The sequence below is a fragment of the Sodiomyces alkalinus genome (genome assembly GCF_003711515.1).
Source record: "Sodiomyces alkalinus F11 unplaced genomic scaffold SODALscaffold_2, whole genome shotgun sequence".
Taxonomy (NCBI): Eukaryota; Fungi; Ascomycota; class Sordariomycetes; order Glomerellales; family Plectosphaerellaceae; genus Sodiomyces; species Sodiomyces alkalinus.
The window spans coordinates 3,503,557-3,515,765 of NW_021167080.1; the positions used below are offsets into that span (position 1 = coordinate 3,503,557).

At 55.4% G+C, this 12,209-nt stretch overlaps 6 protein-coding genes across 6 annotated transcripts in view; 2 read left to right on the plus strand and 4 right to left on the minus strand.

Moving 5' to 3' along the window:
• The window catches only part of SODALDRAFT_356871 (hypothetical protein), a gene marked incomplete at both ends in the record, with an annotated part of 1,195 nt that extends 389 nt beyond the window's left edge, over positions 1 to 806 (minus strand). Inside the window, 3 exons of the mRNA XM_028613946.1 lie at positions 158 to 368; positions 502 to 603; positions 701 to 806. Coding sequence (XP_028468652.1) covers positions 158 to 368; positions 502 to 603; positions 701 to 806 — 419 coding nt within the window. The remainder of the gene's footprint in view (positions 1 to 157; positions 369 to 501; positions 604 to 700) is intronic.
• A 737-nt stretch (positions 807 to 1,543) lies between these two features.
• SODALDRAFT_271468 (endochitinase) lies at positions 1,544 to 3,000 on the minus strand (the record flags this gene model as incomplete). The annotated part of the gene is made up of 3 exons (XM_028607776.1): positions 1,544 to 2,550; positions 2,631 to 2,680; positions 2,825 to 3,000. The coding sequence occupies 3 exons, from the start codon at positions 2,998 to 3,000 to the stop codon at positions 1,544 to 1,546; spliced, it is 1,233 nt and encodes a 410-aa protein (XP_028468653.1).
• A 1,311-nt stretch (positions 3,001 to 4,311) lies between these two features.
• Positions 4,312 to 5,689, plus strand: SODALDRAFT_356873 (hypothetical protein; the record flags this gene model as incomplete). Its single annotated transcript, XM_028613947.1, has 6 exons — positions 4,312 to 4,357; positions 4,556 to 4,643; positions 4,956 to 4,998; positions 5,126 to 5,251; positions 5,350 to 5,470; positions 5,502 to 5,689. The coding sequence occupies 6 exons, from the start codon at positions 4,312 to 4,314 to the stop codon at positions 5,687 to 5,689; spliced, it is 612 nt and encodes a 203-aa protein (XP_028468654.1).
• A 63-nt stretch (positions 5,690 to 5,752) lies between these two features.
• SODALDRAFT_272379 (pre-mRNA-splicing factor ATP-dependent RNA helicase PRP43) lies at positions 5,753 to 9,967 on the minus strand (the record flags this gene model as incomplete). The annotated part of the gene is made up of 2 exons (XM_028607832.1): positions 5,753 to 6,003; positions 6,112 to 9,967. The coding sequence occupies 2 exons, from the start codon at positions 9,965 to 9,967 to the stop codon at positions 5,753 to 5,755; spliced, it is 4,107 nt and encodes a 1,368-aa protein (XP_028468655.1).
• Positions 9,968 to 10,437: 470 nt separating this feature from the next.
• Positions 10,438 to 11,987, plus strand: SODALDRAFT_330575 (HIT-like protein). The gene has a single exon (XM_028611239.1). The coding sequence runs from the start codon at positions 10,791 to 10,793 to the stop codon at positions 11,535 to 11,537; it is 747 nt and encodes a 248-aa protein (XP_028468656.1). The 5' UTR covers positions 10,438 to 10,790; the 3' UTR covers positions 11,538 to 11,987.
• SODALDRAFT_106051 (hypothetical protein) overlaps positions 11,571 to 12,209 on the minus strand; it is an 816-nt gene continuing 177 nt past the window's right edge. The window contains exon 2 of the mRNA XM_028606493.1: positions 11,571 to 12,149. Coding sequence (XP_028468657.1) covers positions 11,604 to 12,149 — 546 coding nt within the window. The 3' untranslated portion in view covers positions 11,571 to 11,603. The remainder of the gene's footprint in view (positions 12,150 to 12,209) is intronic.

The following is a 12,209-nucleotide window of genomic DNA, read 5'->3' on the forward strand; positions in this document are numbered from 1 at the left end:
CGGTTGGATGGCGGGCATGGGGGAAGCGACAAGAAAAAGGCGGCGCAGCTTGGAGCGAATAAAAGTCGTTGACCAATTCTCCTATCTTATCGAATATTCAACTACCTTATCGTCAAGCCAAATAGCCCGCAAAGGAACCTTTAGACAACTTGAATACTTTGAGCCAATGACCAAGCTCCAAAAGTGACGTCGACAAAAAGTCGCGACTAAGAAGAAATAAGATGCGCCAGTCCCGCGGGTCGATTTGCCGATTGGGTTCGACCAGGGGTCCAGGGCCTCATCTTCCACAACAGGCAAGAGTGTGGGTAAAAGGGGATGGGGGGCACGCGATGTTCCAGGGTTCTCGGGCCTGCACGTCGCTGCAGTCGCTGCAGTCGAGTCGATGCAGTCGTTCAAGTGGGCAGTATCATGGATGTTCCCAGGACAATTAAATCCCGCCCACGCCAACGTATTGAAATCGTTACAACGTACGTTGTACTTCACCTTTGTACATACACTTACATGCAACCCGCCCGATGCGCGCGATGCGCCCCCCGCTCAAACCCACCAACCCGACGCGACAGCCCACTTGCAGCTTCGGTAGGCGCGGCTTCTCATCCCCCCCTAGCGAAGGAAATGCGAGAAATGCGAGCAGTGCGGGAGGCCTGTAACGCCGGAGCGTTGCGGAGCAAGACAATAAATCGGAAGAGAGCCAGAGAACTAGAGACGGGGCCAAGGAAAAGGGCGAATTTTACCATGAGTCGGTCAGCCAATGTGGCCGAGTCATCGTCTTGGGGGAATTGAGATGACAAGCCGAAATCGGTCATTATTAGTCGCACACTTTTGATTTCATATTATTTCATGTATTCTTCCAGTGACGATCTTCCGAGTTATTTTTTTTGTTCGTCTATTTTTTTGGTCCCCGCTCCTTCTTCTCACACTACCACGGTACCTTATAAGAAGGCCCTTTTATTGCTCTCTAGCCCTCGGTGAGGGAAATCCCGGGATCTATACGAATATAATCCTCCTTAGACGTAGCTACAATGTACTGTATTCCGTAGAGTTTGGAGCAACCGAATACCGAGCCGTCGGCGCACTAAACTCCGAACCTTATCATTGCATGCGTTACAATAGGCCCGTTTAAACGAAATAAGGGTACAACGTACAACGTAGTGAGTGATGTGCCACCGGATAAGGTGTGTCGTGTGGACGCTGCAGCCACGATGACCAACGTGCTCTAGGGTTTAATTACAGCGTACAACGGTTTCGGAGTATATTCGTACTTTATGCGCGACCCACAACACGAAACCGCGACATCAAAGGCTCAAAAGTCCCTCTATTGCTGACGTAGACGCGTGTCCTCGTCTGTTGAAAGTTGTTCCATACATAAAGACCATCGTGGGATGCGTCGGAAAATGAAATCATGGGGAAACCACCCCAAGTGTCCAAAAGAAAAGAAAAACAAGAGAAAAATTGTACCCAGCACATGCTAACCTCCATGGAAAGCTAACTCGAACATATATATACCAGTCCTGAACCCTTCTCATGCGAAACCCCGCCCTCCTCAACATTTCCTCGCCGGCTCCATGCCATTCCGAATGTTGTCGTACCGGCTATCCGGATAGCTCAGAAGGTTCAGCGTCGAATCCTGACCTCCCGCCCCACCGAGCGCCTCGAAGCTCGTCTGGAGCAAGCTCTCGGCCCCGGTCCGGTCACCGCTGGCCTCCCAGAACATGGACCCCGAGAGCCCCCTCTGGCGGAGATACGACACCTTGGACCTGACGACGGCGGGCGTGTCGTAGGACACGAGGTGCCGGTTGGCGCTGTCGTAGCTATACGACGCCTGCGCCACGGGGTCAAACGATACCGCCGCCCCCGGCCGCGGCAGGTCCTTGTAGTCCCACACGCCCGCCTCCCACGAGCCCTGCCCGACGCCCTGGTACGGCCTGCCGGGGCCGTCCGTGTTGCGAAAGTCCCTCCCGTAGATGGGCATACCCAGCACGATGCCGGCAGCGGGCACCCCGGCGTCGAGGTAGCCCCTCACGGCGCCGTCGGCCGAGAAGGGCGTCGCGGCCGGGTTCTGAGGGTTCGGGTACAGGTTGGCCTGGTGGCCGCTCACGGCGTCCCAGGACCCGGCGAAGTCGTAGGCCATGAGGTAGAAGTTGTCGATGACGCGCGCCAGCTCCGCGAGCCGCATGCGGTTGTAGTGCAGCGGCCCCGCGGGCGACGCGATGGTCAGGAGCAAGTGGTACCCCGGCGCGTGCGACGCCGCGTACCGGTCCAGCTCGTCGCGCACCGCTTGGAGCAGCAGTACCTGGTTTGCCGCCTCGGCGTCGTTGGCGGGGTATTCCCAGTCGACGTCGATGCCGTCGAAGCCCCAGTCCTTCATGAGCCCGACCGCCGTGCGCGCGAAGGTCGCCCTTGTTTGGGGCGTGCTGGCCGCCGCGGGGAAGTTGGTGGACCAGGTCCAGCCGCCGATGCTTAGCAGCGTCTTGAGGCGGCGGTTGGCCTTTTTGCGGAGGTAGAGCTGCTTTATGGCGCCGTAGGCGTTGGTTCCAATGTCGTTCCAGCCTAACGGGAGTTTTTATGTCCTGTCAGCGAACTCACAAGGTAGGAAGTGGGCTGGTTCATTGGAGTCGTGGGGGACATACTGTCGGTCGGGTATCGTCTCTCAAGATCGGCATAAGTGTCTCCCGAGAAACTAAGGTACACAAATGTGAGCTTTCTCTTCTTCTTTTTTCCTTCCTTCTTTTTTCCTTCCTTCTTTTTTTCTTCTCTTTTTTTCTTCTCTTTTTTTCTTCTCTTTTTTTCTTCTCTTTCGTCTCCTTTATCGTATGGAACCTACACTTCTCCATTCGGTCGAAGATTCAAAAATGCGTAGAGAATATGGGTGAGTTGGGACGCAGGAAGGTCCTGAGGATGATAATTACGACCGTAGACAGCCCTAGATGGGTCGCCCTTGTTAGCATCGCGGACCCGAGACAGTGTAGCTTTCGTTCGTATAAACAAGAGGGGGGTCATCGCACTCACCAGTTGGTGAAGTAGACTGCATTCTGGTACCCGCTTGCAGCCTGTGCAGGGTATTCCGTGATGTTGACTGGGGAGGCACCCGACAGCCCAGCAATCAGGGACAAAAGAGCGACCAGCGAACGAGCAAACATGGCGAAAGATGCGGCAATATTGCTGGCCTTGACTCTCGGGGAAAGGGCTGAGGAGCGGTATCACCGCCAAAGGGAATGAATGAGCTGGGGGTAATACGGTTGTATGTCTTAGGGAGTGACTGCTGTTAAAGCTATCGCTGAGATGGACGATCGCACACCATGACACAAGCATCGTCGCATCTGAATGTTATATACATTTTATTCAAACACATTGTGGTCGGGCTTCTGGCTCCTGTTCCGTTTTCCGTCCTCCGTTTTCTCTTCCATCATTCCTTCTTCACCCCCTTGGCTGGTCATGAGGTATGGTATCGTGTCACTAGCAAGATAGCCCTGGCCTGCCATCGTGAAGATGCGCCCAAAGAGCACGTACGTCGATGGTTCAGCGGGCCACTGGCAGGAACGTTACCATTAGTTCGCGAACACGGTCCCAAAGGGGTTACTGGGCCGGTCAGCTAAGCAGTATTCAAGAAAAAGGAAACTATTCCGCGCCCCTAATGGGGAGTGGACGGGGGGGTTGACAGACGACCAACATTGGAGAGAGGTTGGAGAGAGAGGGGGGGGGGGGGGGAAGAGATGAACCATTTTCTGCGCGTTTTCTCTCCCCTCTCTCTCCCCTATCTCCCCTCTCTCCTCCGCACACTCGCGCCCAAGGTATTCGTCCAGAATGTTCCCTGTTTCCTCGTGGGCCCCCCTTACATTCCTGTACACTACCCTGGCGTGGCGTACATTCCTGTACCCTGGCGTGGGCGTACGGGGAGTCTGTCTCTGCCCTACGACTCGAAGACGGGGTCTAGGCGCAAATTGCGACGTTCCATGGAATGCGGATGTGGAAATTGAGACACACGCATGGCGCGTGCCTAAGGTAGACAGACAGACTCGCTTGTCATGGTGTTGTTGTATTATTTGTAGTAAAATGGGAAATGCGGTCCTGTCCGTTGAAGTCCAAAGGAATGGAAAAAAGAAGAGTGAGACGAAGAGTGAGACGAGTCTCATGCCTATCGAAGACTGTCTGTCCATCTAATGGCCTCTAAGGTGGTGGGAGAAAAGGGGAAGGGTCACTACTCCCCTAGGAAGCAACTTGGGGTCTGGATCGGACTACTTCGTAAGGTACGTTGTACATCGTTTCCCCCAAGTTGTAACTGGTGACTTGAAGCGATTCAAAATCGAAATAATGCAGGTGCAAAGAATTGTCCCAAACTCTTGTTCCAAGGAGCATCGTGCGGTATACAACGTACGGATACAGTACCTAAGGTAGGTAAGGTAGGTACTGAAGGGAGGGCGTGGAATCCCCGAGTAGCGGCCGAATACCACTCCCCTTCATCTTCTTCTCTAGGTTCTTCCCCTTCTGTGTAAGTTATGATCACCAGTTCGCAGACAAAATGGGATAAAATAAATCCATGCTTAACATGACTGAGATGTCGAGGTCGGTAATACAAAGTGCGTCGTGATCCAGCAATCAAATCAGTTCTCGCATGCCAAGCCGGCCTCGACAGAATCATGGGAGTAAAACCTGTCGACTAATAATCTGTACTACTCTATTTTTGTCTTCTTTGATCTCATCCGTTTGAAGTCTAAGGTACGTGTACAGTTGTAGATTCGGACTTGTCCCCATTTTTTAACGTTAATATCCTGCCACTTCCTCGGCCACACCCGCACGCACCCCTCATCCCATCTACCGGACGGCACATGACTGCCGTTTATTCAGGAAGAACCCAACAAGAAATACTACCACACATCGCTGGTTCTTTTCTTTCTTTTTTTTCTTCTTCTTTTCTTCTCAAGGTTGCAGATAAGTGTACACACACCAAAGCCAAGCGCCGAGTTGGCCACCGATCCCCTGGGTCACTTGGATCCTCCTGTTCGTTGGCACGTGAATGTTACTTGTTACAATATCTATATTCGCTTCGTTATCTCCAATGTTCACTCCAAGGTACCTTAGGGGGTATTACATGGTACGGATACATGTCACGATGTATGTCATGTAGCACCCTGCACAGTTTCCGCCCCCCCGGGTCCCATCTATACCTTACTCCCCCGTCTCCATCCCTATCTCCGCCCCCGTCCCCGCGCACAACCCCCAACTTGCCAAGAATATCCGACAGGACGCATGGGTCCCTTATTTATCGAGTGCCTCCAAGTGTCGTCCTTCATCTTTTATTCTAGTTTTTATTTCTCCCACCTGCGCCTTCCGTGCAACGTTGCACGTCAGTCAAGCCTTTTCCTTTCCCTGCCCCGAACGGGTTCCGCCTCGCCCGCCTCGCCCCCCTGGCCCCTATTTTGCCTCCTCCACAGCCTGCAACAACTGAACCTCGAAGATTGGTTCCTGCTCTGTAAGGCTTCTATTGTATGCCACTCCCACAGCACGGCACCTGACCTCTGGGACGTTGCTCAAGAAGCAGCGGCCTTTGCTGTTTCCGCACGGGAGCAGCAGCAGGAGTCAAAAGACCACCATGTCTACAGATGCGCAAAGTCCCCGATGTTATCCGCACACTCGTCTGATACTGGGTTTGAGCAGGGCTGGGTTCAGCAGGTATATGCTCCGCTCATGATTCTCCATCCGCGTAAACAAGATATCGGGCAGTGTCCCTCCAAAGCAACTTGGACTGTTCCGATCATGCGTCCAGCCCGTCGAGTTCAATAAGTCTCGCAACGGTCCGAATCACTTTGTTATCCCGGAGATCCAGGCCGGGATTCTCCACCTTGAGTCGAATCACGTCGTCCACCATCCCTCGTAGCCTCGAAACCAGTACGCCCAGCCTGGCCCAGCCTCGGAGCCGTAGCCACCCGTCGACGACCAGCCCCCGGCCCATGGTATCCAGCTCGATCGCTCCAGAGAACAAGAGCAGCGTGTACGCGTTGAAAGCTGATGTCCATTTTGTCAGTTTTTTTCCTTTTTTTATTGTTTTGTTTTTAACAATAAAATATTTTTGAACAAGCATGGGTATGGGGAGAGCCTGCGTCAGAAACTCACGTGTCAAATCTCGAATAAACGTCTTGCTCGTCGAAATCATGCTAAAGTAAGACATAAAGGCCGCGTTCCCAGAGAACCCCTGGCTGTCAAACACCGTGCTGCTGGGGTGCACAAACACCCGTCCCTGTTCTTGCGTGAAGTACTTGATCATCCGCGCCTCGGGGTCCAGCTCCACCGCACCGGAAACGGAATTCACAAACTTCTTTTCCGGGAACTGGATCCGCGCAATCTGCGGACTGAACGCCGACGCCGTGAGCGCCCGCAGCATAGTCCGCGTCGCATAGGCCGCGCCGTCTTGCTGGTGCTGGTGCTGGTGCTGGTGCTGGTGCTGGCGTCTCCTGTCGGCCGAGGCCCCCGCCTCCCTCGGCGACACGATGCCAATCTCCCCCAGCGCCGCGTAATACTGCGTCCTCGTCGCCGCGATATCCGACAGCGTCAGGAACGACAGGAAGTTGTCGTCGCAAAACGCCCGCAGGCTCCGGGGCGCCGCGCCGTCCGCCCGCATCGCCGCCCATTCCTTGTACGCCGCGAGGTCGGTCAGCAGGTCGCCGTCGCCCTGGTCGAACCGCATCCGCGCCTCCTTGGCCAGGTCGCGCTTGTCCGGCGGGGAGACGAACGGGCTCTTGGTGCTCAGGATGGCCGAGACCGTCACGCTGTCGTCCAGGCACCCGAAGATGGCCCCGTACACCATGAGCTTCCCGCACCGCAGGTCCGCCGGTATCATGGCCAGCTGCTGGCCCAGCGCCGTGAGCTCGTCGCCATCGAGTGCGCCCATCCGCCCCAGAAGCCTCATGGCGCCTTCCACCGCCGTGCTCTCGGGGGGCGTCGGAGACCGCGCGAGGAAGGACGCGACGTCTCGCACCCCCATGGCCCGCACCGACAGGCACATTTGCTCCAGCGGCACCCGTCGGATCTCCGGCTCCGGCCGCTCGGCCATTTGCTGCTCGAGCCTGCGCGTGAAGAGCTTGTAGCACTTTCCGGCCTGGATCCGGCCCGCGCGTCCCCGTCTCTGCTTGCAAGCCGCCCTAGATGCCCACATCTCCTCGAGTTTCCGCATGTTGTTTTGAGGGTCGAACGTGGTCTGCTTCACCTTGCCAGAGTCCACCACCGCCACAATATCGTCGATGGTAATGGACGTCTCGGCCACGTTGGTGGCCACAACCACTTTCCTCTTGCCCGGAGGGGCCCTGCCGAAGACGCGCTTCTGTTCCTTCGTCTCGAGCGAAGCATGGAGGGGAAGGACATAGAGCGATGAATGGCCCGACAACGCCCTGCATGTCTGATTGATCTCGGCGACCCCCGGGAGGAACACAAGTATACCGCCAGTCTTCTCAGCGTATGACAGCTCCAAGTCAATGGTGACGATCGTTTCCGTTAAGAGATCATAGTTGATGCGATGGCCGAGGCTTTGGATCGTTTTCCCCATTGTCTCCCCCTGCACATCGTCTGTATAGGAGCGGAAGCCCGTCATGCTGACGATGTCGTCGAGGTAGAAGTCCTCTACAGGAAAGGTTCGTCCTGGGATCTCGACGAGGCCTACATGGAGACCTTGAGAGACAAAGTACTCCTTGAACGAGCCGGCGTCCAGTGTAGCGCTCATCAGGACCAGCCTCAAAAGATCTTTCCGGGTCTTCATGACCTCCCTGAGAATCGTGAGGAGAAAGTCCGTATCCAGGCTGCGTTCGTGTACCTCATCGATGACGATATGGCTGACATCGGCCAAAGAGGCCGCTACATCCTCGACCCTCCCCCCCGAAGTCTGCAGTCGACGCAAGAGAACGCCGGTCGTCACAAAAGTGATACGGGTCTGCTGAGACACCCGGCTCTCGCCTCGGATGGCGTAACCCACTTCCTGCCCAACGGGGGAGCACCGCTCTTCCGCGACGCGATCCGCAAGACCCAGTGCTGAGATACGTCTCGGTTGGGTGACGAACATTTTCGCACATGACCCGAGTCCTTGGCTGTAAAGATCGTCTAGGACGAACTGCATCGACTGCGTCGACTTGCCAGAACCCGTCTCGCCGCTGATGATGGTCACATGGTTCTTGGCAACAGCCTCGATGATCGTCTCCCGCGCCTGCCAAGCTGGGAGCTGCTGGCGTTTCGACATCATCTCCTTCCATTTGGGAGACCCCTGTCTCCTGAGCCATTCCTCCCGGCTTCGGGCGTCAGATACCCAGCGAGTGGGCCTGGGGTGCTTGGAAAACTTCGCGGCTGGCGGCCTGGGATGTAGGGTACCCGGAGCTTCAGACGCGGTAGAACTGACCGAGGAAACTTCGACGAGTTTCCCGGGATTCTCCACGACGGAATTGATGTTTTGCTGGATCCAGTCGATTGCCACGAAGACCTTCATCGGTTCCTCGGAGTAGGATTCGGCAATGAACGCAAGGACCAGCTTGGTAATAGAGAGTTTCACCTGGGCTGGGAGCTGGGCAAGCACAGAAATCACTAGCTGGGCTGGATAGTTAGGCGATTTTCGTACTTGGATAAGGACTTCGACGTCTCTCTGGTGCCCGTTCGCAACAGACTCGAGCTTCACTTGGATGACGTCGGTGGATTTCCTTGTGAACTGACCGCCGAAGAACGATTCCAGGGCCCCAACTTCGTCCTCCCAAAGCTCTTCAGCAGTCATCCCAGAGGGAACGAGGTCGGAGGCTGTGATGGCAGGGTGGTCGCCGGCATCTGACCCCATCAGGCGCTGCTGGAGCGCCTCGGCGGCTCGGCCTTCATCACACCCGCATGCCTCGTAAACGCGCGCGCAGAGATCTAGCGCGTATCCAGACTCAGACAGACGCTTGATGGCCGTCTCTTTCTTCAGATCCATGGCGCCCACCGTGATCCCTGCGGAATAACTCTCGGGGAGAGCCCACCGCGGCATGTCGTCCTCAGGAACGTGGATCAGCAGCCACTCGAGCGTCTCCTCGCGGTCCTTGCAAATGTCCGCCGCCTCTTCGACATGACTCCGCCGAAAGCCGAGTTTTGACAGGTCAGCGACGACAACCTGCCGCTGCGCATCCGACATTCGGACCTGGTTGGGGTTCCAAATGACGCGGCTCTGGATCAAGGCCTCGACCTGGGCCCTGGACTTCTTGCCCATCTCGATCTTCGGAATGTTCGTCCATCCCTTCATGGGGTTCGAGACGCCAGCTTTGGATGTTCCAACAAAAGAAAGGCCTGCGGCACCGGGCATGGCTTTGGCCTTTTCTCTTATCCTCTCCATCTCTTTTCTCTTCTTCTCGAGAGCCGCCTTGGCATCCTGTCGATCTCGGAGCGTCTTGAACGGATCGGCATCGTACATCCAGGCTTTGTCTTCCTTGAGATCCTTTTGCTTGAGAGCCTGGAACTCTTTCCATAGGGACTTGTAATCCGGAGGCAGCACCGTGTGTTTGTTTTGCATGCTGCAAACGCGGAAAAGACCGTAGGTGGCGGCGCAGTGCCTCGCTTCCAAGGCGGTGGGTTTGGTGAGCAGATGCTTGTACTCTGCCGGGATTTTGAAAGGGTCTAGCCTCGTCATCTCGTGGGTTTTGGGATCCTTTGCGCTCAGAGTAATAAGACACGAGTACCCCTCAGGCGTCCTGCGCATATCATATTCTGGCTTCTCCCATTGTTGCTTCTGGCAGTGCTCGTTGAGGAGATTGACGGGGAGTTTGCCGGTCCACGAGGAGCCTCCGATGATCTGTTTCACCGTAGGCTTAGGAGGCCCGGCTACAGGGCCAGCAGCCTGTTCCATGGGGGAAGGGGCAGCGCCCTTCTTGCTGTCTTTGGGTCCATTTTTCGTCTTCCCAGCTGCGGACTGTGAAGCTGGCGCCGGGGCGGGAGCGGGAGCGGTCGCCTTTTCCTTGCCTTTCTTGGCCATCTTGAGGCTGGCTTGCTCAAATTTAATCGGTTCGGCTTCGCAAACAAGCCATAACTTCTGTTGGGAGAGTCGCGGTCGGTCGTGGAAGAGAATATGGTACCGCTCGAGGGGCCTGATTCATGGCAAGCTGCATCAATTTGATCGTCAACGTTTGAAATCTCGCTCCGGGGTGGACCTTGACTTGGGATAGTGGGGTTCTGGTACGTGTGTACGCAGTATTGATAGGTACCTTAGGTACCTAGGTAGATTTTTGAGGCGAGAGTACCTAACTGAAGGTACCATGTGCAAGGTACCTAGCGTTCTGCGTACCTTACCTTACCAAAATACTGTACGAGCCGTAGAGCGTTACAACAGCTCCACTGTCAAGGAACGCCCCGCAAAGCTCCACGACTCGGCCATTATTTCGTCATCCCTGTGGACCTTTAGCTGCCTGGTGTTTCCCTCAACCTCCTCCTCTTTTCTTCCATCCCGATTAAGAAACCATCGGATAAGGTGTCGTCGACGTGCGGATGTCTCCCTACTCAGCGGCGCAAAGGGGAAGGTCCACATGGAAGGAAATGAAACCTGGAGAACTTATACGGATACAACCTGCACCTTCACATAAGGTCTTAGCAATTCACACAGAATTGTCGGAGAGACGCAGTCACGAATCACGATGAGCCCGGGGTCAGATTCCGATGAAGCCATGACAGCCGAGGAGATTCAGGCCGCAGCTCCGGAAAGCAAGAAGCTCAACGCCTGTGAGCAATTTCGCTCCCTAGTTAGGCGATACCCTGGGCGCTGCTGACCCGGCTCCCTCTCGACATAACTAGTTTCGGAGTTGATGAAACCCAAGCCGAAAGCTGAAAAGCCGGTCGCGTCAACCTCGTCTTCCCGGTCCTCTCGCTTCAGTTCCATCCGGGATGGTCTGGGCCTCTACCTAGAGAACCCCGCCTCCCACCCTTCCTCGCGCGTGATATACTACAACGACGACTTCGTGGCGATCCACGACCTCTATCCTAAATCGAGTGTCCACACCCTACTGCTCCCGCGGTCGCCCAAGCACAACCTGCTGCACCCGTTCGAGGCCTTCCAAGACCCGGAATTCCTCGCTTCGGTACAGCAGGAGACCCGCAAACTCCGGGACCTCGTCGCAACCGAGCTTCGTCGTCGGTTCGGCCAGGAAAGCGCTACCGATGCGCTGCGCGAGGCGGTGCTCAACGGCGACGCCGAACCAGACGAAGACGTCGACGGTGGCGGCCTGCCTCCCGGCCGGGATTGGGCTTCCGAGGTCAGGGCCGGCATACACGCCCATCCGAGCATGAATCACCTCCACATCCACGTCTTCTCGCGCGACATGCACTCCAACTGCGTCAAGCACCGCAAGCACTATAACTCCTTCAACACTCCGTTCCTCATAGACGTGGAAGATTTCCCCCTCGCCGGCAATGACCCTCGATTACACCCCGGACGCGAGGGGTACCTGAAGAAGGACTTCATCTGCTGGAGGTGTAAAAAGAACTTTAAGAATCAGTTTCAACAGCTCAAAGCGCACCTGGACGTTGAGTTTGAGGAATGGAAAAAGGAATAATGTCCACCGTATGGCTGTGCAGGAAACCAGGAGCCTCCTAAGGTGTTGCGAGCAGACGAGAGGCCGTCACGGAATCTCAGCGCAAGATTGCATAACTTTGGAGGAGCTGCCCATTCGCAACCAAGTCTGCGAGATAGCATCACAGGTATCCTCTAATATCCTCCGCATTAAGAGGCAAACTTGATCTTGATAAGTACAATTCGTATTGATGGAGACTGGCGGGCCACGCTTTGATATCCCATTGGCGTCATACCTAAGCACCGGACTACAAACCTGGTGTGAAAGCAAAAGCAAAAGAAAAAGAAAAAGAAAAGAATAAAAAAGGGGGGAAAGTACAATCTCAAGCAATACTCGCGAAACGCCACGCCCTTGCCGCCTGCCGTTGCCAGAGTTCACCCATAATAGAGCCTGAAAGATACAACACGATACGTAATAGAAGCCGGTAATCATCCTGGGCGCCCGTCCACACCACTTGATCCTCTCTCTCTTCCCTTCTCTTAATAAAAAAACGGAATCAGCTGAAGATGCGGGAGATGCTGGTGGGTATCCAGTGTCGACTTTCGTTATGTGCCTGTTGCATCGGAGTGTGATATTGAGCCGTATTCTCAGGAGCTTTCTCGGTGGGCGTCAGCACGAACCATTCGCAACAAAAACCCCCCAAGGCAAAAGCAC

Coding starts and splice junctions, on each gene's coding strand:
- SODALDRAFT_330575 (XM_028611239.1), top strand. CDS start 10,791: ATGAAACCCAAGCCGAAAGCTGAAAAGCCGGTCGCGTCAACCTCGTCT.